Raw genomic sequence first — 22,741 nt, 5'->3', positions numbered from 1 at the left:
CATAGGTTTCAGGATTTAATAAATATTCACGTTCTTTCCTGAAGAAGCCATATGGCGAAACATGTAGAAAACATGAACGTGATCACAGTAAATCATTTTGATTTATAGGATGCCTTGCACACATCCATGGCCATGACTGTAATGTATGTACTGTTTTTATTGATGTTGTTCATTTAATAAAATTTGTATATATATTTTCTTTTACATTTTGTTGTCTTTAATTATTTGCACCTTTAAAGTGCCATATCTCCCATATATTATGTTCTTGTCTAAACGGAATGTTGGTGCCATATCTCATGTAAACTCTGACACTGATCTCTGGCCACATAATTTACCCTACTTTCTCACAATGTTAAAAAGAGACAAAAGGTTGTATACCAAGAATTCATTGATTGTTATGTACTGCACTTCATTTTGTACTCTGGAACATGCATAAATAAAGAATTAAAAAAAAACGTGTTTCATTGTGCAGCGGGGTTTCAAATTTGTTACCTTTTCTTGGGTAAAAGTTTATAGTGATGTGTGTAGGGTTAGTAAGGGTGCAGTACCCTGCCACAAACTACATAAATCAGGAATCAGAATACAGATTGTGTTTAAAAATATTTATTAAAACATTTAAAAATTTCTATTTACAAAAAGTGCATGGACATATTATTATATCACAAACTATTTATTTTAAAACTGTGTTAGCTAGCACAGTATACCAGAACAATGTATTCAATTTTCTCTTAGGCCATCAGAAGTCCAAGTTCTATTATTAGTAAAGTAATTAATGACAGCTAACAAAAGTGTAATTCCTTTGTTAGTTTTTTTATATTTGAGGATACTGTCATTGCAGAGCAAAAAGTGCCTGTTCATTGTCAGCTGAATACCAGTATAATACTATTAGCCACAAAACAGCTTACACTATAAAAACGAAGTTCCCAGATAGAAAGCAATTGTGCTGCAAGTTTTAAAACGCCTTGTTAAGCTATTGCTAGACTTGCCAGGCTTTAAAAATGTGTTGCACAATTGCAGCAAGTCCGCATTGCATGACTCCAGATAAACTTTCCTTGCAAACATTCTACAAGTCTGCTGCAAGTTCTGGTCCAGCTATGTTGTGCAATAATCATCCCGCCACAGGGGTCACTGTGGCTGAATTGTCATGCTGTAGACTTGCAGAGCTCTTGTTGTAGACTCGCCACTGCAACTTTGCTCTTGCTAGAGAGACTTGCCACGCAAATTTGCTACAAATTGGAAAAGTGTCAGCTAGAACTCATGCTTCAGTAGCTCTGCAAGTGTATAATTTGCCAGTGAAAATGTACAGCAAGTTAAAAGACATACAATTCAAAACTGACACAGATTTGTAGAAAGTTGCTAGCTGGGCTAAAGTAAAGTTGGCCATAGATGGATCGAATCTGAGCCAGTTTAGCAAGGACTGGCTGTTATTCGATTCATCTATGGGCAGGCAGAACACAATAGCTCAGTGGGAGGGATTCCCCCCATCAACACAACCCCTGGTGGAAGGAAAGAAATTTGCAAAATCTATGGGCTGCTTAAGACGTTTCACTCAATGTGCCCTAATCTGTGCTTAGGCTTGTTGCAGCTCTCACATGTTCTTTTGGGTGGGACTATAGACTCTTGTCACTGAATTAGGCACTGTGTAACTTCTCTCTCTTTCCCCAAGAGACAAAATGGAGAATACAGTAGAGAGTATTAAAAATGGTCTGTAAAATCAAAGTTCTGGAACTGGTATTTCTAGAACATCAGCTCACTGGTAACAATGCAGTTTTAAAAGATCAGTTAAAATTATATTTTAGTTATCAAGTAATCTGTCAATGGAGTCCCGACCATCTTTGCTTGTTTTAGCACCTCCTTTTGAATTTTTAGTGTTAATAAATATATATCAAAATCCAGCAGGAAACATGAGAACTCCCCATACTTGCCACAGCAGGCATGCAGACCTGACATTTCACCAAAGTCCCCAAGAAAACAAACAAATTGTCATTTGGTTTAATATTCCAGCATCAACCAAAAACTGAAATCTCACTATTAGGTGACCTAACCCTTTGTGCACTGGTTTGCCGTGGTTCCCTACACCAATGCTCAAATGTATGCATTTAAAGCTAAATTTTAATTTTTTCATGTAAAGTTTCTTTAAATTAATTTGTATAAACTGTTGCTTGATTGTTGCACTTTTGGAAAGTTTATAATGCAGCAGATATTCAGACAACCAGATGCTAAGCACTTGGCAAGTGGTCATCACAAGCAAGACCAGAGGTATGGCCAAATGTAATGGACAAGTCACTGGTTGGTGACCACTGGTTTACAGTAACATGAAATAGAAAGGTCCTTATTCTTGGATTTTTGGTGTTAAGGATTCCTTCACAATAAGGAACTGAGACTCCCGATGACACCTCTTCATTTTGGCTCGACGATTCTGAAACCAGATCTGTAATAAAAATAGATGTAAATACATTAGATATATAGTGTGTTAAGAGTGCACTTTCCAATAAAACATGAGAATAAGGATTGGCGTTCTCACAAAGAGAATAAGAATTGGCACCAGGGCTGATGTCAACAGGAAAACAAAGCATCTGTCTAGGGTTGCACAGCTTGGCAGTAGGATAGAGTACAAATAAAAACCCAGAAACTTGGGTTACCAAGATCTATTTATCCTACACTATGATTTACAGCAGGATACAAAATAAAAGAAAGGATCACTTGTTGCTCTACCAGTTTGTATAAATGAGGGCTATTGTTCCTTTTGTGTTTCTTGGTCTTTACTAATTATTTGTTCCCCCATTCAAAATACAAGAAAGACCGAGTGCTGTAAAAATGGGTGATGGGCAGTGTAGACAAGGGCAGACTGGGTAGATCTAAACTCCTGATGGATCACTTCTGACCAACACACAATATGTACATAAGGACCCCAGCACTTGGGCACCATAAGGTTTAAATATAAGTGTGCAGGTAATACATCTTTCTGACGCCACCTGTCAGCTGGAGGCGATGTGTTTAAATCATTTTTTTTTTTTTTTAAAACAGCAATCGGTTCAAATTTTTGTTTGAAAACAATGCGAAACAAGAACAAAAATGTAATATATCGCAGCTTACAAATCCTTAGATGTGGTGGCTGCATTTGTTTTAATTTTTAGGCCTTTTTTCCTTTATTTCACCTTGAGATCTGGCCAGTAACACACTTCTTGTCTTAGGGCGTTAGATGGACTGGCAGATTTAGATGTATTTCACTAACTAAAGCTTAACTCCAGTTAACACTGCATGAGAAGTTAAAGCAACCGTTTTTCCTTTTGTGATAAAGGTTTTACATTGACATTTTTAAGCACCCCTAATGTTTGTGTCAGCCCTTTAATTGCCACTTTATCTGGACAGCTTGGCCTGTTGAAGTAAATTTAAAAATAACAGTTACTGGCAGGATCACCAGGTGAAAAAAAAGAAAAAAAAACTAAAATGGAAAACTAATATAGTCACCCAAACCAAGAATTGGTGAGCCGAAATGTAATGCATTTTTGTTTTTGGGGTTTATATCACTTCAAGTCAATACTAGCGTTTTTCTAACAGTGGAATCTTTTTAGAAATGGTTTCCATTTAGTAGAGCAGGTCAGCAATAGTATCCTCCATACTTCCCCTATACAGGGTTTCTTTAGGTTTCAGTGTTGAGAAGGTAAATCTAGGGGATAGGTAGAAGCTTAAAGGTTGGGGAAGGAGGAGGTAAGTTGTTATGGTCAGCTTATTATTTAAACTGGTTTTCAGTGCTGAAAGCCAAGATACCACATGTAGATAATACATATTTCAAACATCTCTTACCTGAATCCTATCTTCATCTAAAGACAACTTGTTGGCAAGTTCTTCTCTCACATCTATACCAGGGTATGAGTTTACTCGAAACACATTCTCCAGAATCTCAATCTGCAAATGAAGAAAAAGATTTAATAAATAAACTAAAGGCATTAGACTGATAATACATTGTTTGTACTGGGTATTCCAACCTTTTGAAGGTTGTCACCACCTTATTCTAGAAAGGTTTCCACTTATTCCTACCATGACTCTGAAAGAAGTGAAGAGAAATGCCCCCCACTGCGAGTGCAGAACCTGAAAAAAGTTCTAGTCTTTCCCCACTCTAGCCATAACTTAATTCAGATGGAATTAAACCAACGTTATCAATAGTGATAAGTAACGTTTGCAGGGTTGTTGGTTTGAATCCCAACCATGGCACTACCTGCATGGAGTTTGCATGTTCTCCCTATGCCTGCTTGGGTTTCCCTGGGGTATTCCAGTTTCCTCCTGCACTCCAAATACATACTGGTAGGTTAAAGTGGAAGTAAACCCTCCTATCATTTTCAGCCAAGGAAGCTGCCATCTTGGCCTCTGTTTAATCTACAACTGCCATGATGCTGCACATGTGATCAGTTATGACACCAGCCATTGGATGGTTTAACAGTTTGGTTGAGAGCACAACCAATGTGACAGTTAGATTTCTGGCTTGCCAGGAATGTGACTGTTTTTTGAAACTGTTAATTTAATGGGTTTACTTCCACTTTAATTAGTTCCTGTCTAAATTGTTCCTAGTGTGTGTATGTATGAATGTGAGTTAGGGACTTTAGATTGTAAATTCCTTGAGGACAGGGACTGATGTGGAAAATTTCAAGGGGTGTGAATATTTTAAGGCACTGTATAGATCAACACAAAGTGGCACATAATTGTGAAATGGAAGGAAAATGATAAATGGATTTCCAATTTTTTTTTTTACAAATAAATATGTGAAAAGTGTGGTGTACATTTGTATTCAGCCCCCTTTACTCTGATATCCTAACTAAAATCTAGTGGAACCAATTGACTTCAGAAGTCACCTACTTAGTAAATAGATTCCACCTGTGTGTAATTTAAAGTCAGTATAAATGCAGCTGTTGCCTTTTTCAAGGCACTCTATATATGTATGTTGACGGCACTATATAAGTACCTGAAATAAAAAATAAATATAAAATCTATATACTAATCCATTAGTGAAAATAACTGGTGAACTACTGTATTATCTTAACAAACTTTTAGTTTATATACTTGCAGTGTGGAATTAAATTAGATAGTGACCGGGAAAATGGAGACATAGGGCTTTACCAAAGACAAATAGGCTGTTTGCTTTGCAAGGGATATTTCCCCTAGCTTAGTGAGCATGATAAAAATTCACTTTGCAAAAGTGCAAGGAAAGTTTTTTTAAAAAAACTGTATTTTTACTTGCATATAGTGTTAGAAGATGGGAGTCAGCAGAGCTTCGCCTCATTTATTAAGCAATGGGAAAATTCCCTTGCAAAGTGTACAGCTTCATTGCTCTTTAATCATCCCTTTACTATGAAGGCATGTTGGACAAAGTATATTGGATCCATATATACAAATGATAATAATGAACTTACCTGGCTTCTAGTGAATGCAGTTCTGGGCCTCCTTCCTCTGTACCAGCTCATTTCTCTTTTATATGTCAGGCGTTCTGTTGCTGAACAGCACTTTTCATATTGTCCAACAGTTTCCTTTTCTAGCGTATGTCTGACTGTATGAACCTGAAGAGGTATTTCACAATTGAGGATAGGAAGGCGCCAGCAAGATGTATCAATTTCTGAAAAGGAAAAAACAAATCAACTTATTATTTAGCATTACCAGGCCTTCTAAGGGCATTAGAAAATGTAGTACACTGCAATTTGAAATCGCACATGTGCTTTTATCACTGCAATCAGATAAACATTCGCTAATGTTTATACCACAACTGATGACACACTTGATAACACTAACAGGCAACAGATACAATCTGCTCCTAAAGGATGCAAATTGTAAGTGCAAGCCAATATATTTTCCAAAAAATCTCTAATAGAGATTGGATAACATGTCACCCACCATCTGTTGAAGAACTAACTGTTTTAGCCTATCTATAAAATAATACAATAGTATAATATAGATTAGTTCCTTTGTAAGGTTTAGAAGTAACCAAACAAAACTGATTTCATAAATAAGCATTAGGAAGAAAAAAGTACTGATAGATCTCTGCAGTAGATGTGAATACTTGTGGTCTGAAATGAGTGGATGTTAGATGTTTTCCTAAATATGTTTTTACTAAACATTCAATGATAAATAATTAAAACATGACATATAGCAATAGAAATGATAAAGTACTAGATGCCATAGTCAAATACATATATTACTATTGTTAAAAAAAAAATTCTTTATGTGGAAATGTAGCTGGCTTATCTCCTGAGATAGTCCTCTAATATCAGTCAGGGCCATGCTGGCCATTTGTGCTGTTGTATGACTCTTTTATGGGTTTTTTTCTCTCTTTTTCTTTATTTTATTTTTGTGTTGTCACTTAAAAAAAAAAAAAAAATCATAAAGTAACATGCTGGCCATTTGTGCTGTTGTATGACTCTTTTATGGGTTTTTTCTTTTTTTTTTTTTTTGTGTTGTCACTTTAAAAAAAATTAAAAATCATAAAGTAACATGAAGGTGTGGGTAATTAAATGCAAAGCAAAATAATGAAGAGCAATGGCTACATGAAAGCATTCCTAATTTTTTGTCTTTTGAGAGTCAAAAAGAGTATTGAAATATCACAATGTTATACTTAGGCACCGATATGATCTTTAGTATAAGGTCTTACATAAGGTTCATAATTTCTTTTGCAATAGAACACCCTTTATTGGAACTGCCTAAATGCAGGTAATTTACTAAAGAAACTGATAATCCTCATTCAATAAATTCAATACATTTTCACTTCAACTATCCAATCATACAAAAGCAAATTCCTGTTTACTTATTTTATCTCCATATGACTGGGCATTCAAAGTGAAGTTGCTTTTAAACATACTTGGATAATTGAAGTGAATATTCACTCAATTTATTGAGTAAAGATTAGCAATTCCTTTAAGAAATTAGTGTTAGTGTTTCTGTACCATTCTGAATGACCATTAAGGTTGTTTTTATATATTTATATTATACATCATAGATTTTATAGAGAGTGAATCCTCTAACTAGTAATGTGTGAAACTTAAATTACATTTGATGACTTACCTCTACTGCTGTAATCGTCCATCCAAGGCCTGTAATGCCTAGCGGTGGCAGTGGAATTGAAGTCCCTTTTCTTATCCAGTCCAAGAATGCTTTCTATGGAAAATGAACTAGTTGCGGTCCTGTTGTTACCAAGAAAAGAACCTTTCTGAAGCTCTGCAGACATCCTTGGGCGGACCTCACAAACAGACCCGCTTGACATGATCAAGCTTCTTGTAGATCCTACAAAACCAGAATGCTAGAAGATGGGTCTTGCAGCCCTCCTTATAGCTGTGTTAACAAGGGGGCCGGATTTACAACCTCATTAATTAAAATCTCTCATTAGAAAGTCTTAGCATCTCAATGAAGACTCTCCCACCAAGAGGCAAGAGGAGTTAATTGTTTATTTGTTTGGCAAGTAATTAGCAGCTAATGGGGACACTAGGGGGGGTCACCTAGAGGGACAGTGTTATCTTTCACTGCCAGAAGATCTCAACTTTCTCCAGCAGATGAGCAGGGCTCTTAACTCCTCTTTTATTTGAAACCATTAATGTATAAAATCTCTTCTTTTCAAAATTTTTCAATTTCACGGACACCATCCTTGCTGCATTGAGGAAAACCACTCAAGTAATAAATAATCTCATTTATAAAAAAAGTTTTTTTTTCTTCCAAGGAAATAAAATAAATAAATAAAGCCTTTAATGCTATTAGACTAATCCCGCTGAAAATGCAGCATTTATTTCATATGATTATTTAGTGGGTTAATGTGGTCGGGGAAGAGACAATGGGTTGTGGCACAAGGCACATCGTTCCATGCTGACAAATCAGTGTAATTGTTTTTTAAAGGACCCAGATTAGCAGAGTGGGGCGGTGGTACCTAGTATTTTCAATAATAATGTGCTTGTTTATTTAACAATTACCATATTTAAATCAGGTGGATAGGATGGAGGGTTGTTTGCACTCAATTAGTACTCTGCTACTGGCAGTAGATTGTGACAATGGCTCATAGTAAAGACATACATAGAGATAAAGTGGGTATATGGGGGGGTTTTAGGACTTTAAATGAGGCATAATACAGTCATACGCCTCCATCCCTGAATCTGAAATTTAAAAGGAAAATGTTTGGGACTTTAAAAGAACTTTAAATGAAGCATGTGACACATAGCTGGTAAAGTGGTCAAATACACAATGGCACTTTTATTCTTTCATGTATATACAGACATCATGATGATAACATTCTAAACTGTCAACGCATGATTATAATGCATCATTATAATCATATGTTGACAGTTTGGATTATTATAAACTTGCAATCATTAACAATTTTAATATATATTTTGTGATATGGATTACAAGCCAGCTGACAACAATTATATATTATACTGCAATGTGTTATTCATGACATCTGTATATATATATATATATATATATATATATATATATATGAATCATAATAATAATATGCCATCATGATATATGTATATACTGTATATGAAAGAATAAATGTGCCATTATGTATTTGACCTTTTTACCAGCTATGTGTCATGTTCTTCATTTAAAGTCCCAAACATTTTCCTTTTAAATTACATACGGATAAACGGACTACAAAAATATCATGTTTAAATGCAAGAACAACTTTGAACATACATGTGGAAAAATAAATAGGAAGTCAGGGAAACATATTTTAGATAAAAGTGTTCAATGTGTAGCGGACCCCACACTTAGATGGGTGATTATGATGTTTTTTTTGTAAGAATAGGTTAGATGTAGGCAAATTTGTCTGGGCCTGGGTTGTTTTTTCCTAGGCCTGGTTGTTTATTTGGGGATGGGAGTGTTAGTGTAGAATGGAGTGTGACCGCCTACACTTAGACTCAGGGATACCTCCTCTGCTGGACAGTGGTCAGGACTGGACAGAGAGGAAGGACTGAGGCCTGAGTGGCAGGAAACCCATGTGAGAGAATTGACCAATGGTTAATTTCTTTGGTCAATGGGTGTCTCTCATATAAAAAGGGGGGGGGGGTCACATGCTCAAGAGGGGCTGGAAGTTCGGAGAGAGAAGAGAGAGGAGGAGGGCCGGAGGGCCGGGGGTTCAGAGACCCCGGAGCCTCTGGAAGGAGGTTGGAAGGCCTGGGGGTTCAGAGACACCAGAGCTGGATAACCAGAGGAGTAGGAGTCCAGGGGACCCAAAACTGGTCTCTGGAGAATAATGACCATGTAGCAACTTAATGAAGACCCGGCGTCCCATGCGGGGATACACCTGACACCAAAGGAGGAGGAAGTAGGAGTCAAGCGGACGGAGAAAACTGGGAATCGTCTTTTTGTGGACTGTTGATTGGAAGTGAGCAAAGGAATGCAACCCAGTAGTGCTATTCCGTGAACTCGCTGTGCGTCCAAGGACTGCAGTGATACACAAATTCTAGGACTTGACAGAGGTATGACAACCATAGTCATGGAAATAGGTAGTGTGGCCTGTGACTTTGCAGTCTTACTCAACGCATTATTCAGAGTGGTGCTGGTCGGTCCATACTGGAAGTGTTAAGTTCTAACCATGCATAAGTTGAGAGCAGGAGGGAGTCACTAGGAGAAAAAATGTAACTTGCCAACATAAGATAACGGGGCATCTCATATCATCTACTACATCATCTATTTATTTACCCCAGAATAAAACATTATCAACCTTAAAGTCGTTTGGTGTGTGAAATTGCATGGGGAAGGAAGAAATGGGGCTAACTGACAAAAAGGTAATGAACAACATTGCAGCTCCCAAGGGAGTAGCACGCTACAAATGTATGAAAAGTACTCTATTGAGATGTAAAGTATAACATGTGCAATAGGTGAGGTATGTGTTAAGTAAAAACAATCCTGCTACTCCAGGTGAACCGGCAATAATGACGTCTGCAATACAGCATGGGGGTGCATATCCGGTCATTGCTGTAGAGTACATATGAAGAAAGAAGATTGGACGGCTGCACACCCAAATGATGCAGATAAAAGGTTCTTTATTCAAAAAATCATCAATAAAAAACGGGCAAAATGTTGACGCGTTTCATGCGTTTAATACGAGCTTTGTCAAAACTGCTTTTATCTACATCATATGGGTGTGAAGCCGTCCAATCTTCTTTCCTCATATGTGTTAAGTAAAGTGGGCTGTGAGCACTCCTACCTGGCCGTGTTTAGGAGCAGGGCTAAAATTATAGCAATCAAACTCTCATTGCATTCGCACAGCAGCTTATACTCTTTCTGCATAGCCAACATAGGCCATGGCCTTGGACAGCAGGGCCACCAAGGGCATAACACAGCAACCAACATATCGTGCTGTTGACTGCTGATAACACAGGCATGGAAATCCAGGGCCGGATTAACATAGGGGCTGATGGAGCTGCAGCACCAAGCCCCTGCCTTAAAATAGGCCCACCCAGCCAGCAGCATAAGCCCGATTTTTTTTTTTCCTGTCCATAAACTTCTATGGGACAGGAGAAGTGTGTGTAAATGTAGGGGTGTCTGGCTGCATCTGTGTTTGCTCACTGTGGTTATTACAATGTCACAGTGCACAGTTCCCCCCCTACACAAATGGGAGAGGCTGAGTCGGCTCTGCCTTTCCCCTCCCCCTCTGTGAAGTCTGTGCAGTGAAGGAGCCGTGTGGGTGGGAAACACCGGCAGATAGAAGGTGAACAGGATATCTCTGAGTGATGAGCCTCCAGGGACCGTCCACATGTGAGCTCAGTGACTGGTTTCTTATATCCCTTTCCCTCGTTTTTAACTTTTTTCTCCAGCAGTAGCTGTTAGAACTGCAGCCAAAGTGTTTAGAATTGTGTCATCAGCCTGTGGCAGTGCTTGGTGGTCCCTTGTGCTTTTAGGTGGTTCACACTGATTTGCTGTGTTTTGGCCCATTGCTGGTGTATCCACAGTTTTCCTGCGTTTTACCCCCAGTCCTATAGGTTTCTATTAGGTTGTTTGTTTTTTCTGCATTTTCTGAAAGCGCACCAAAATTCCTGCATGCTGCATCTTTGGCACACTGTCAGAAAATGCAGCAAAAACCTGCAACCTGATATAAATCAATAGGACTGCAGCTAAAACTGCAGATACATGAGCAGTGCAGCCAACTGCAGCACACCAGTGTGAGCCCAAAAGCTTGCACACACAACCCTGTACAACTTGGTCTAAACAAAACTCCTGGCATACAGCCATACCATCCCAGCTCAGGAGGGGTGGGGGCTCCAGGGATTTGATTGACTATGCAGGCCCTGTCTCTTCTATCCAATTGGGGAGAGTCTTGGAGGCAGTGGCAGGCTGCTGGTGGTAAGTGGCACACTGTATCTGGTGACAGGCTGTGGGTGGCGAGTGGCACACTGTATCTGGTTGCATGCTGGTGGCAAGTGGCACACTGTATCTGGTGGCAGGCTGCTGAAGGCAAGTAGCACACTATATTGTGGAAGGCTGCTGGTTGCACACTGCTGCTGGTGGCAAGTAGCACACTATCTGGTGGAAGGCTGCTGATGGCACACTGCTGGTGGCAAGTGGCACACTGTATCTGGTGGCACACTGCTGGTGGCAAGTGGCACACTGTATCTGGTGACAGGCTGCTGGTGGTAAGTGGCACACTGTATCTGGTGACATTCTGCTGGTGGCAAGTGGCACATTGTATCTGGCATGCTGCTGGTGGCAAGTGGCACACTGTATCTGATGGCAGGCTGCTTGTGGCAAATGGCACACTGTATCTGGTGGCATGTTGCTTGTGTCAAGTGGTACACTGTATCTGGCATGCTGCTTGTGGCAAGTGGCACACTGTATCTGGTGGTACACTGCTGCTGGTGGCAGGCTGCTGATGGCAAGTAGCACACTGTATCTGGTGGCAGGCTGCTTGTGGCAAGTAGCACACTGTATCTGGTGGCAGGCTGCTTGTGGCAAGTGGCACACTGTATCTGGTGGAAGGCGGCTTGTGGCAAGTGGCACACTGTATCTGGTGGAAGGCGGCTTGTGGCAAGTGGCACACTGTATCTGGTGGAAGGCTGCTTGTGGCAAGTGGCACACTGTATCTGGTGACATGCTGCTGGTGGCAAGTGTCACACTGTATCTGGTGACATGCTGCTGGTGGCAAGTGTCACACTGTATCTGGCATGCTGCTGGTGGCAAGTGTCACACTGTATCTGGCATGCTGCTTGTGGCAAGTGGCACACTGTATCTGGCATGCTGCTTGTGGCAAGTGGCACACTATATCTGGCATGCTGCTTGTGGCAAGTGGCACACTATATCTGGCAGGCTGCTTGTGGCAAGTGGCACACTGTAACTGGTGGCAGGCTGCTTGTGGCAAGTGGCACACTGTAACTGGTGGCAGGCTGCTTGTGGCAAGTGGCACACTGTATCTGGCATGCTGCTGGTGGCAAGTGTCACACTGTATCTGGCATGCTGCTTGTGGCAAGTGGCACACTATATCTGGCAGGCTGCTTGTGGCAAGTGGCACACTGTAACTGGTGGCAGGCTGCTTGTGGCAAGTGGCACACTGTAACTGGTGGCAGGCTGCTGTTGGCAAGTGGCACACTGTATCTGGTGGCATGCTGCTGGTGGCAAGTGGCACACTATCTGGCATGCTGCTTGTGACAAGTGGCACACCGTATCTGGTGGCAGGTTGCTGGTGGCAAGTGGCATGCTGCTGGTGGCAAGTGGCACACTATCTGGTGGCAGGCTGCTTGTGACAAGTGGTACACTGTATCTGGTGGCAGACTGCTGGTGGCAAGTGGCACACTTAAAGAGGGATTCCGCCCCAAAAAAATATTAAAAGCCAGCAGCTATAAATACTACAGCTGCTGACTTTTAATAAATGGACACTCACCTGTCCCGGGTTCCAGCGATGCCGAGGCCGATCGACCGCTCGTGCCTCGGCTGCTGCCGCCACCATTCTAGGTGAGGGAATCAGGAAGTAAAGCGAATCGGCTTCACTTCCCGGTTCCCTACTGCGCGAGCTGCGCCGCGCAATAGGAAATCTCCGCGCTGTCACTGGGACCCGTGTGTGTCCCAGCAGACAGCGCGGCAGGGCAGGAAATGGCGTAGACTCCCGTGGGAGTCTATGCCCGGAAGTGGGTGAAAATACCCCCCTCCCCCCTGAAAGGTGTCAATTGTGACACCGGATGGGGGGGGGGTTCCGATCAGCGGAGGTTCCACTTTAGGGTGGAATCCCGCTTTAATCTGGTGGCATGCTGCTGGTAGCAAGTGGCACACTATCTGGCATGCTGCTTGTGACAAGTGGCACACCGTATCTGGTGTCAGGTTGCTGGTGGCAAGTGGCACACTGTATCTGGTGGCAAGTGGCACACTGTATCTGGTGGCAGGCTGCTAGTGGCACTGTATCTGGTGGCACACTGTATCTGGTGGCAAGTGGCACACTGTATCTCGTGGCAGGCTGCCAGTGGCACACTGTATCTGGTGACAGGCTGCTGGTGGCAAGTGGCACACTGTATCTGGTGGCATGCTGATGGCAAGTGGCACATTGTATCTGGTGGCAAGTGGCACACTGTATCTGGTGGCAGGCTGCGGGTGGCATCTGGCAGCAGGCAATGGTGGCAAGCGACACACTGCATCTGGTGGGAAGTGACAAGCTCAGGTTCCCACTGATAATGCATCATGGTGAGTTGAACTATTTCACTATATATTACAATGTAGTAATAGAAATAATGGAATTTGATCATCCCGATGCCATATCAAGCATAGCGTCAGGATGATTTTAAGTGCTAAGTGCCATTTGCCTGAAAAATCACCCCCCGCCACCTATTTCCCCATCAACCCGAGACTACATCCCCCCTCTTTTTTTTTTTGGGAAGGGGGGGATCTCCCTGAATGGCAGTTTGGAAATGTGGTCTCCTATGTTGCTGCTGTTGAGAGACCGCATAGCAGGTGGTATTGGGGGTGTTCCTGCTGCTCAAAGGCTGCACGGCCGATATTACTGGTGAAAGTATATTTAATTTGTTTTAGCAAAACATTTTTGCATTTTCATTTTGTTTCCGTAAAAAAGGCCCACCAAAATCCTCAGCACCAGGCCCATGATGCTGTTAATCTGGCCCTGTGGAAATCATAGGTTTCTATGAGGTTTTTTTTCAAGACACGTGATTAGAGCCTGGGTCTATGAGAACTGCATCACTGACAGCTGGAGCAGCCAGGAAGTACAACAGGAGTTGACTTCCTCCTGCATATAATATAAATGATTTGCAGAACTTAGAAGTACTGTATGCCTGCATAAGGGTGAGGTCCTGCAAAGGAAAGAGAAGGCATGTCTGCTTGAAATCTGTAAAGGTAATCCTGGCTGGAGTAGTTGGGCTTTAATAGAACATGGAATCCCCACTCTTGAACCATGAACCTGCAGCCCATGAGTGCATGGAATTCAGGATATGGATTCAGGCATTTACAGGTCTGCAGAGGGCTCATAGTAAAAAATTCATAACCCAGTGAAGTATACCTATCAACTCCCTAAGATGAGAAAGAGCACAAAGTATGTAGGTACTGGAAACAACCATGCCACACAAGACCATAAATAATCAATATGAAAAAAAAATGATTGGCTACATTTAACTGTATTTTCAACAGCAACCAACATTTTTAAGTTAAACATTTTAAAATAGTAATGATTTAAAGTGGAACATCAGCCTTAACATTACTTTTAGTTTTTGGATAAGATAGAACAAGGTTAACACCTTGATCAGCTTTTTTTATATGAATGTTTGTGTCCCTGTTACGAAGATTTCGAAGGAAGGGAAGACATAGACAGCACTTGCTGATTTTCTTAGCCAGTTCAGGATTAGTTACAGCCTAGGAAACTCAGTGTACTGTTGCTCTGTCTGTCTTCATACCTCAGGACAAAAACAAAACGTCCATGATATAATTAAAATTCAAATATGTCAATTAAATATTTACAGATTTATTGAACACTAGAATACACAAAACAGCATAAAAACCTATCAAATATTTTCTATAAATGAAAAAAGTCATAAAAATATATATCTTAATTAAGGAAACATATTTCCTTTTTTTTGATTGTTAGTTGAGGTTCTGAAATCTATACCATTGTATTCATGATCCAATACAATTTATGGATGATTCCCCTATTGATAAAGGGGCTCTGATTGTATCTCCCCTCGCTCATGCATCTGAGGTGAGAACCTTGTCTGTCTACCCATCATCCTGGTTCATGATTCAATGCACTCATGGACTGAGGTCCATTAGGGAATAAGGTTTGGGTCCTACATGCTGTGGTACAGTGTGGCCTGCCTGAGGGAATTAGGAAAGGGTCTACTATACCCTCCTAAAGTAGATGTGAACCCTAAAGGAGTTAAAATTAGTTTTACAAAGCACAGCATATCGTAAAAAAATTTGAATCGCTAGGCTACATGTATAGAGCATTGTAACTGTATAACATAAAGTGCCTGAACAATGACCTTCATGGCAGGTCACCAGATATTAAATTATAGTTGTGAGTTTAAATATCAAAAATTACACTTAAAATTATGTTTATTAACGACAGGATTTGAGGATATGCTCCTCCAAGCCGATCCTCCAACATATGTGGTATATCAGCTTTATTCCCTCTTGCTGAATGCCTATTACCCTGATCTCCCACCCTACACGAGGGCTTGGGAAAAAGAATTACAACACTCTATCTCCCCCATTGACTGGCAAAAATGCTTTATTCTGATGCACAAATTCTCTCTAGCCACTAAAACTTAAGAAAAAGGGTTCAAATTGGTGACGAGATGGTATAGATGCCCTTCAACTATACATAATTTAAACTCGACAACACTGGATACCTGTTAGCAGTGTCTAAGCTCCAGGGGTACCATGCTCCACGTTTGGTGGGACTGCCCCCCATACAGAAATTCTGGCCACCGATCTTCCTATTATACTGCAAACTGATGGTGACCTCTCTTTCTCCTACACCTGAGCGCTCTTATCCATGCTCCTTTGCACATTCAAGTCCATTAAAAAAGATGTATTGTGTCATTTTTTGACCGCGGCCAGAATAGTGATTCCACGTTATTGGAAATCAAAGACTGTACCTTGCCCAGGGGAATAGGCTACTGAAGTGGCCTTCATTAGAGACCTTGAACGTCTGTTGGCCGAGGAATCTAATAAAGAAGAACAGTACAACATTTTTGTAACCTCACGATGCATATGTTTTATTGTCATTACTTACTACTGTTAATGATGTTATCCGGATGGCATACACCCATGTATGTCATTTCAAAGCCATTGTTTCTCATTTTTAGAGACTCTTTAATGACTGGCATAGTAACACTGGATTGGCGTATGACCAATGTAGTGACTATATTTAAAAAGGGGTCAAAGTCTTTAACAAGTAATTATAGACCTGTTAGTTTAACTTCTAAAGTTGGGAAGATTCCAGATTGCTGGAAAAAAAAATAAGCAATAGCCAGCATGGACTCAGGTGGTAATCAAAACATTAGACAAAGGAGTGACTCTGTACACTTTGATTTTGCTAAAGCGGTTGACACAGTTACATTACCCGTGTGTGGGGATAGCTACAGGCTTGGAAAAATCTATTTATAAATGGATAAAAAACTGACTAAAAGACCGAATTCAGTAGTGATTAATGATTATTAATCTGAATGGTCTAAGGTTATTAGTGGTGTACCGCAAGGTTCAGTGTTGGAACCCTTACTTTTTAATATATTTATAAATGATATAGAGTCTGGGATTAAAAGTACCATTTCAGTGTCTGCAGATTAGACACCAAACTATGCAGTGGAATAATGTCCTTACAGGATGTCTCAAACTTATAAGCTGACCCCATTGTACTGTTTAATTGGGCAACTGTGCTGAAAATTAGGTTTAATGTTGATAAATGTAAAGTTATGCACTCAGGGGCTAAAAATATGCATGTATCATACATACTAGGGGGAGTACAACTGCTGCAAACAATGGTGAACAAGGATCTGGGTGTTCTGGTAGGTCATAGGCTTAATAATAGCATGCAATGCCAAGCTGCAGTTTCCAAAGAAAGCAAAATCCTTTCTTGTATTAAAAGAGGTATGGACTGCAGAGAGAGGGATAATTTTGCCCCTGTACAAATCACTAGTAAGACCTCATCTGAAATATGCAGTTCAATTTTGGGCACCAATTTACAAAAAGGATATCAGGGAACTGGAGAAAGTGCAGAGAAGGGCAATTAAACTGTATAAGATGCATGGAGGAGCTCTATGGAGGAACGCTATGAGAATAGATTAGCTGAACTAAGTTTATTCTCTATTAAGATTAAGGGGGGATATGATTAACGCATATAAATACATAGGTGGCCCATATAATGAACTTGGGAGTTATTCTCTTTAAGGTCATCGCAGAGAACAAGGGCGCACTCTTTACATTATTACAAATACAGAAAGGCTTCTTCACAGTAATAGCTCTCAAAATGTGGTATGGACTTCCTCAAGAGCTGGTTCTGGCTAGCTCAGTAGCTTGTTTTAAGAAAAGCCTGGGTTCTCTTGTAAATGCACATAATACAATAAATACAAATATTTATAGGTATAGTTGATCCAGGGAATATGCAATTTGCCATTTGGGGGATCAGGAGGGAATTTTTTCACCCGCTGAAACAAATTGGATTCATGCTTTATTGGGGTTTTTGCCTTCCTCTGGGTCATCTGTGGGTACAGTATAGTGTATATGGAGATTATCTATTTGAGTGTGTTAATTTTCTTTCTTCTTTCTCTGTTGGTTGAACTGGATGGATTTGGGTCTTTTTTCAACTATCTAACCAATATAAGGGGCATTTTCCCAATTGACTTCTGAGGGATTGGTTTTAGTAAGAGTTCTCCAAGACCTGAAAATTATTTTAGGGGTTCCTATGGGGTAAAAACAATAAACGGTTGACAAAGGTTGGGTTAACATACTTTTTAACTGGTTCACTATAAAAAACAGTCAGATTGTGATTATCCACCCAACAAAGGGAGTCTTGGTAACCAATCGGCCAAACACTCAGAGGTGCAGGTTTGTAGAGATTGATGAATCAATACAGTATTTACATTAAACTTTATTTAATACAGCTGCCTTGGCTAGTTAAATATTCTGCTTAGGAGTGATTCAGATCTCAAGGGCAGCTAAGCCCTTATATGTGCATTTAAATTTTTGTTAAGCATTATTCTATATGTACTTCTGTGTATTACCCAACAAACAATACTTTTCGACTGGGGATCTACAGTTTATTGTTCAACCATTCTCATCTCTGGGATCAGCACTGAGTTTTTGTTTTCATTACTGCTCCTGAAGGGAATTAGGTAAAATACCAGACATAAACCCCACAGCATTAGCAATAAGAGGATTGTAAGAAATCAATTAGTATTTCAACGATCCCAATTACAAGCCGGTGATTCTTACCTGAATCTCTCATCAAATCCTCAGTCATTGCCAGGTGTGTGGTCATCATGAACACTTTACTTCTTTTCAGTGAGTTTTACTTATATATCTCAATTTCTTTGTGCATTATACTGTGGAGATGACAACCTATAAAACTACCAGCTGGGCTGACAATAAAATATAGAAGGCATTGTCAGTTATCTTAAAGTAGAACTAAAAGCAACACTTTTTTCTTCATTTTAAAGTAACCTGGTATTTTGTCATTAATGTCCTATTATGTGGGCGGCACAGTGGTGTAGTGGTTAGCACTCTCACCTAGCAGTAAACAGGGGCACTGGTTAAAATCCCAACCACGATACTACCTGCCTGGAGTTTGCATGTTCTCCCTGTGCCTGCGTGGGTTTCCTCCCACACTCCAAAGACATGCTGGTAGGTTAATTGGCTTCTGTCTAAATTGGCCCTAGTATATATGTGAGTTAAGGACCTTAGATTGCAAGCTCCTTGAGGGTAGGGACCAATGTGAATGTACAATGTATATGTAAAGCACTGCATAAATTGACAGCGCTATATAAGCACCTTAAATAAATAAAATAAAACAATTATGGAGATTCCCCGTCTTTCTGTCCCTCCAACTTGATGGAATCCCTAGTAGTCAGCAGAACCAATGTTCCCATTGGAAGATTTCTCCTCTATTCCTGTTCTGGTGACTACTCAAAATTTTGGAGTTACCTTCTGTGATAACAGGAAAGAGGACACATACAGTGGGTGAATCCCCCAAAAGGGAGCACAGACAGCAATTACAATAAAAAAACTGACAGATATTCTAACCCCCCCCCCCCCACACACACACACACACACACACACGCACACACAGGTCTTAAGTTGCGGATGAATATCTGCTCCTTCATAAATTACCCACTAGGGTAGCCTTTCTTAACATTTTTCCCCAAGAGGAACCATTGAAATAGTTTTTAGGGCTTCGGGAACCCCAGATAAAATCAAATAATTGAAGCCAGAGGGAGGATATATACATCGGTGGTCAGAAGACCACCCTTATACACAGCTAAAAAAACATCATTGGGATCATGCCAATGGCTCCTCCATGTGGCACTGGACCCAGAATTGTGCAGACATCATCAGGAGAGAAGTCAATCAGCCTCAGCACAGCTGAAGCAGCCTTTATAGCAACCTAAAAGTTCCACAGAATTTGAAGCTTAGAAGCTTAAAACATATAGCCACTGTGCAAATGTTCACCAAACCAGATCTGCTTCAGAACAAACATCCACTTGGATCTTGTGATAATCAACAAACAAGAATCCAAACCTCCAATATATGGTAAATAAAGAGTACTTAAAAGGAAGATGTGAAAGTCCACTTTGTGATTAGTACTAAGTGAGCGTATGTTCTCTCCAAGATACAAACAATGTTGGTTCAATATACAGAGGCCGTGTGCTAACAAAAAACTGCTACGTGTAGAGAGCTCCAGTGGATTGAGAGTTCAGAGAAGAATGTACCATCATGCTCACATTAAGGACTCATGCACACAGTTAGTGAAAGTTTGAACTTTTGTGTTCAAGAAGTACATCATACATGCATGCGTGTTATACAGTATCTCACAAAAATTAGTACACCCCTCACATTTTTGTAAATATTTTATTATATCTTTTCATGTGACAACACTGAAGAAATGACACTTTGCTACAATGTAAAGTAGTGAGTGTACAGCATGTACAACAGTGTAAGCTTGCTGTCCCCTCAAAATAACTCAACACACAGCCATTAATGTCTAAACTGCTGAAAAAAGTGAGTACACCCCTAAGTAAAAATGTCCAAATTGGACCCAAAGTGTCAATATTTTGTGTGGCCACCATTATTTTTCAGCACTGCCTTAACTCTCTTGGGCATTGAGTTCACCAGAGCTTCATAGGTTGCCACTCGAGTCCTCTTCCACTCCTCCATGACGACATCACGGAGCTGGTGGATGCTAGAGACCTTGGAACTCTGCTTCCAATGGGAACATTTATTGTGGTGACAACTGTCTAAGGCCCCTTAAACATAAATCTAGGCAGTTTGTGGCATGCCTCAGGTGGCTGTCAATTCAAATCCAAGCAATGGCCACCAGACACCCCAGTACACATTGTCGTGGCCATGAGGCTTTGTGTTGTGGACAATTTCAAAAATTATTAATTGTACAAGGTGAGATTAGGGAACTACTATAAAGATTTTGTTTGACATTTTTAATTTTAAGAATGTTAATTTAATTTTCTGATGGTTAGTGGTATCAAATCGATGTTTGTTTTTGACCACAGTAGTGAGAAAAAACAGAGGTACGGAATGGAACATTTTTCTCAAACATATTTCTAGCTAAGAATGTGTTTTTTGTTTGCGAAATTACATTCATTACAAAATCAACTGTTAACAGAAAAGAACATTTTGAAGTGCTAATGGTGCCAGCCCTGTCAAGACATGACTTTATTAAGAATTTTCATCCAAATGTTCAGGTTGTTAGTCTTTAAACCTTTTCCAAATCTGATCAAACGTGATCAAAGCTTTTTGGGGTTCCAGCATTATGTGAGTTCATCCAATGCAAATATGCATATGTGTACAGCGCTGTTTCGCTCAGCAATCAAACCATACATGCATACCCAGCGGCCATTTATTGTGTATAGGCAGCTATGTTTGTTATGTCATTAAGACACGCACTAAGGTCTCTATCAGATAACACTGGTACCTGTGCTGTATAAACAAGTCTACATTGTGGCTCCTGCTAGGTGTGCAGATATTTTAGGTGTCCACTTTGTTCAATTATCATTAACGGGCTAGTATAAGGAGGATTATTATGGTATTAAAAGATTTGTGCAAAGTAATTTTCCCAAGGCTACTTGGACAGTTATCTGCTATCACTAATGTGCTATGATAATTCAGTTCATGTGTCATACTGTGATAATCTGATAATGGCAGGCTCTACAGACAGTACGATCATGCAAGCAATGTACCTCTTATATCGGGAATGAATGTATTCTCTGTTACTAAGTCCTGGAATGTTATAATAGAGTTCTCTGCTATGTAATAGCCAGGGGCTTCTGCTAGAAACATATAAGGGCTACTAAACATACATGTCGTTAATTTATATGAATTTGTTTATCTTAAAGTGGTGTCAATTTAATGTGATTGTAAAGTAATTTTTTTTTTTTTGCATTTAAGTGATATTAAAGGCTGATTTAAAAAAAAAAAAACTAATATGTCATACCTGCACTGAGCAGTGGTTTTGCACAGAGCAGCCTGGATCCTTTTCTTCTCGGGCCCCTGCTGGCGTTCCTGGCCCCTTCCTCCTGCCAAGTTCACCCACAGCAAGCAGTTTGCTATGAGGGCACCAAGCAGGCTTGCTCCTGAGCCACTGCTGTCTCTCAATTCAGACACAGAGCGCCCCTCAACCCCACCCCAGCTCTCCCCTCATTGGATCACTGGCTGTGATTGACAGTAGTGGGAGCCAAAGAGGAGGCAGAGAATCAGGAGAACCTCTGCTCTCGTGCACATCGCTGGATTGGGATAGGGCTCAGATAAGTATTAGGGGGGCTGGGGGGCTGCTGCACAGAAAAGGTTTTTCACCTTTACACATAGAATGCATTAAGGTAAAAACCTTGAGCATTTACAACTACTTTAAGGTAAAAAAAACTCCAATGAGGCTGAATTAAAACAATTCTGCAAAGAAGAGTGGGCCAAAATTGCTCCACAGCAATGTGAAAAACTCATTGCCAGTTATTGCAAACACTTGATTTGCAGTTGTTGCCGCCACGGGTGGCACAACCAGTTATTAGGTTTAGGGGGCAATTACTTTTTCACATAAAGCCAGGCAGGTTTTGACAGCTTTTTTTCCTTAAAGCAGGAGTCCGCCGGGAGTATCGCCGTTTTTTTTTTAAAAAGCCAGCAGCTACAAATACTGCAGACACTTACCCGCCCAGCGCGCCCGCGATGTCGGCACCCGAAGCCGATCTCTCGATCGTCTCTCGGGTGCTGCCGCCGCCATCTTGGGTATGGGAATCAGGAAGTGGAGCCTTTCGGCTTCATTTCCCGGTTCCCTACTGCGCATGCGCGAGTCGTGCTGCGCAATAAGGATGGTCCCGCTGCCTCTGGGATCTGTGTGTTTCCCAGCAGGCAGCGGGGGACTTTCGGAAAAGGGGCATAGATCTACGCCCCTTTCCGCAGATAGCTATGCCGGAAGTGGGTGCAGATACCTGTACTGTAGAGGTACCTGCACCCCCTTCCCCCCTGAAAGGTGCCAATTGTGGCGCCGGAGGGGGGGGGGTTTCCAATGAGCGGAAGGTCCACTTTAGGGTGGACCTCTGCTTTAATAAATGAAAAC

General features: G+C 40.7%; 1 protein-coding gene across 1 annotated transcript; it reads right to left on the bottom strand.

Annotated features, from left to right (window-relative positions):
* Nucleotides 1-643: 643 nt before the first annotated feature.
* Nucleotides 644-7,251, bottom strand: HESX1 (HESX homeobox 1). The gene is made up of 4 exons (XM_077452028.1): nucleotides 7,048-7,251; nucleotides 5,409-5,608; nucleotides 3,808-3,909; nucleotides 644-2,431 (listed from the first exon to the last, which is right to left on the bottom strand). Exons 1-4 carry the CDS (start codon nucleotides 7,244-7,246, stop codon nucleotides 2,333-2,335), a joined length of 600 nt encoding a protein of 199 aa, XP_077308154.1. The 5' UTR covers nucleotides 7,247-7,251; the 3' UTR covers nucleotides 644-2,332.
* Between the last annotated feature and the right edge of the window lie 15,490 nt (nucleotides 7,252-22,741).

This window comes from Lithobates pipiens, unplaced genomic scaffold (genome assembly GCF_037356315.1).
Source record: "Lithobates pipiens isolate NorthernLeopardFrog02 unplaced genomic scaffold, aLitPip1_a1.2 Scaffold_23, whole genome shotgun sequence".
Lineage (NCBI taxonomy): Eukaryota > Metazoa > Chordata > Amphibia > Anura > Ranidae > Lithobates > Lithobates pipiens.
The sequence above is the reverse complement of the archived record's forward strand: the minus strand, read 5'-3'. Positions and strand labels throughout refer to the sequence as shown.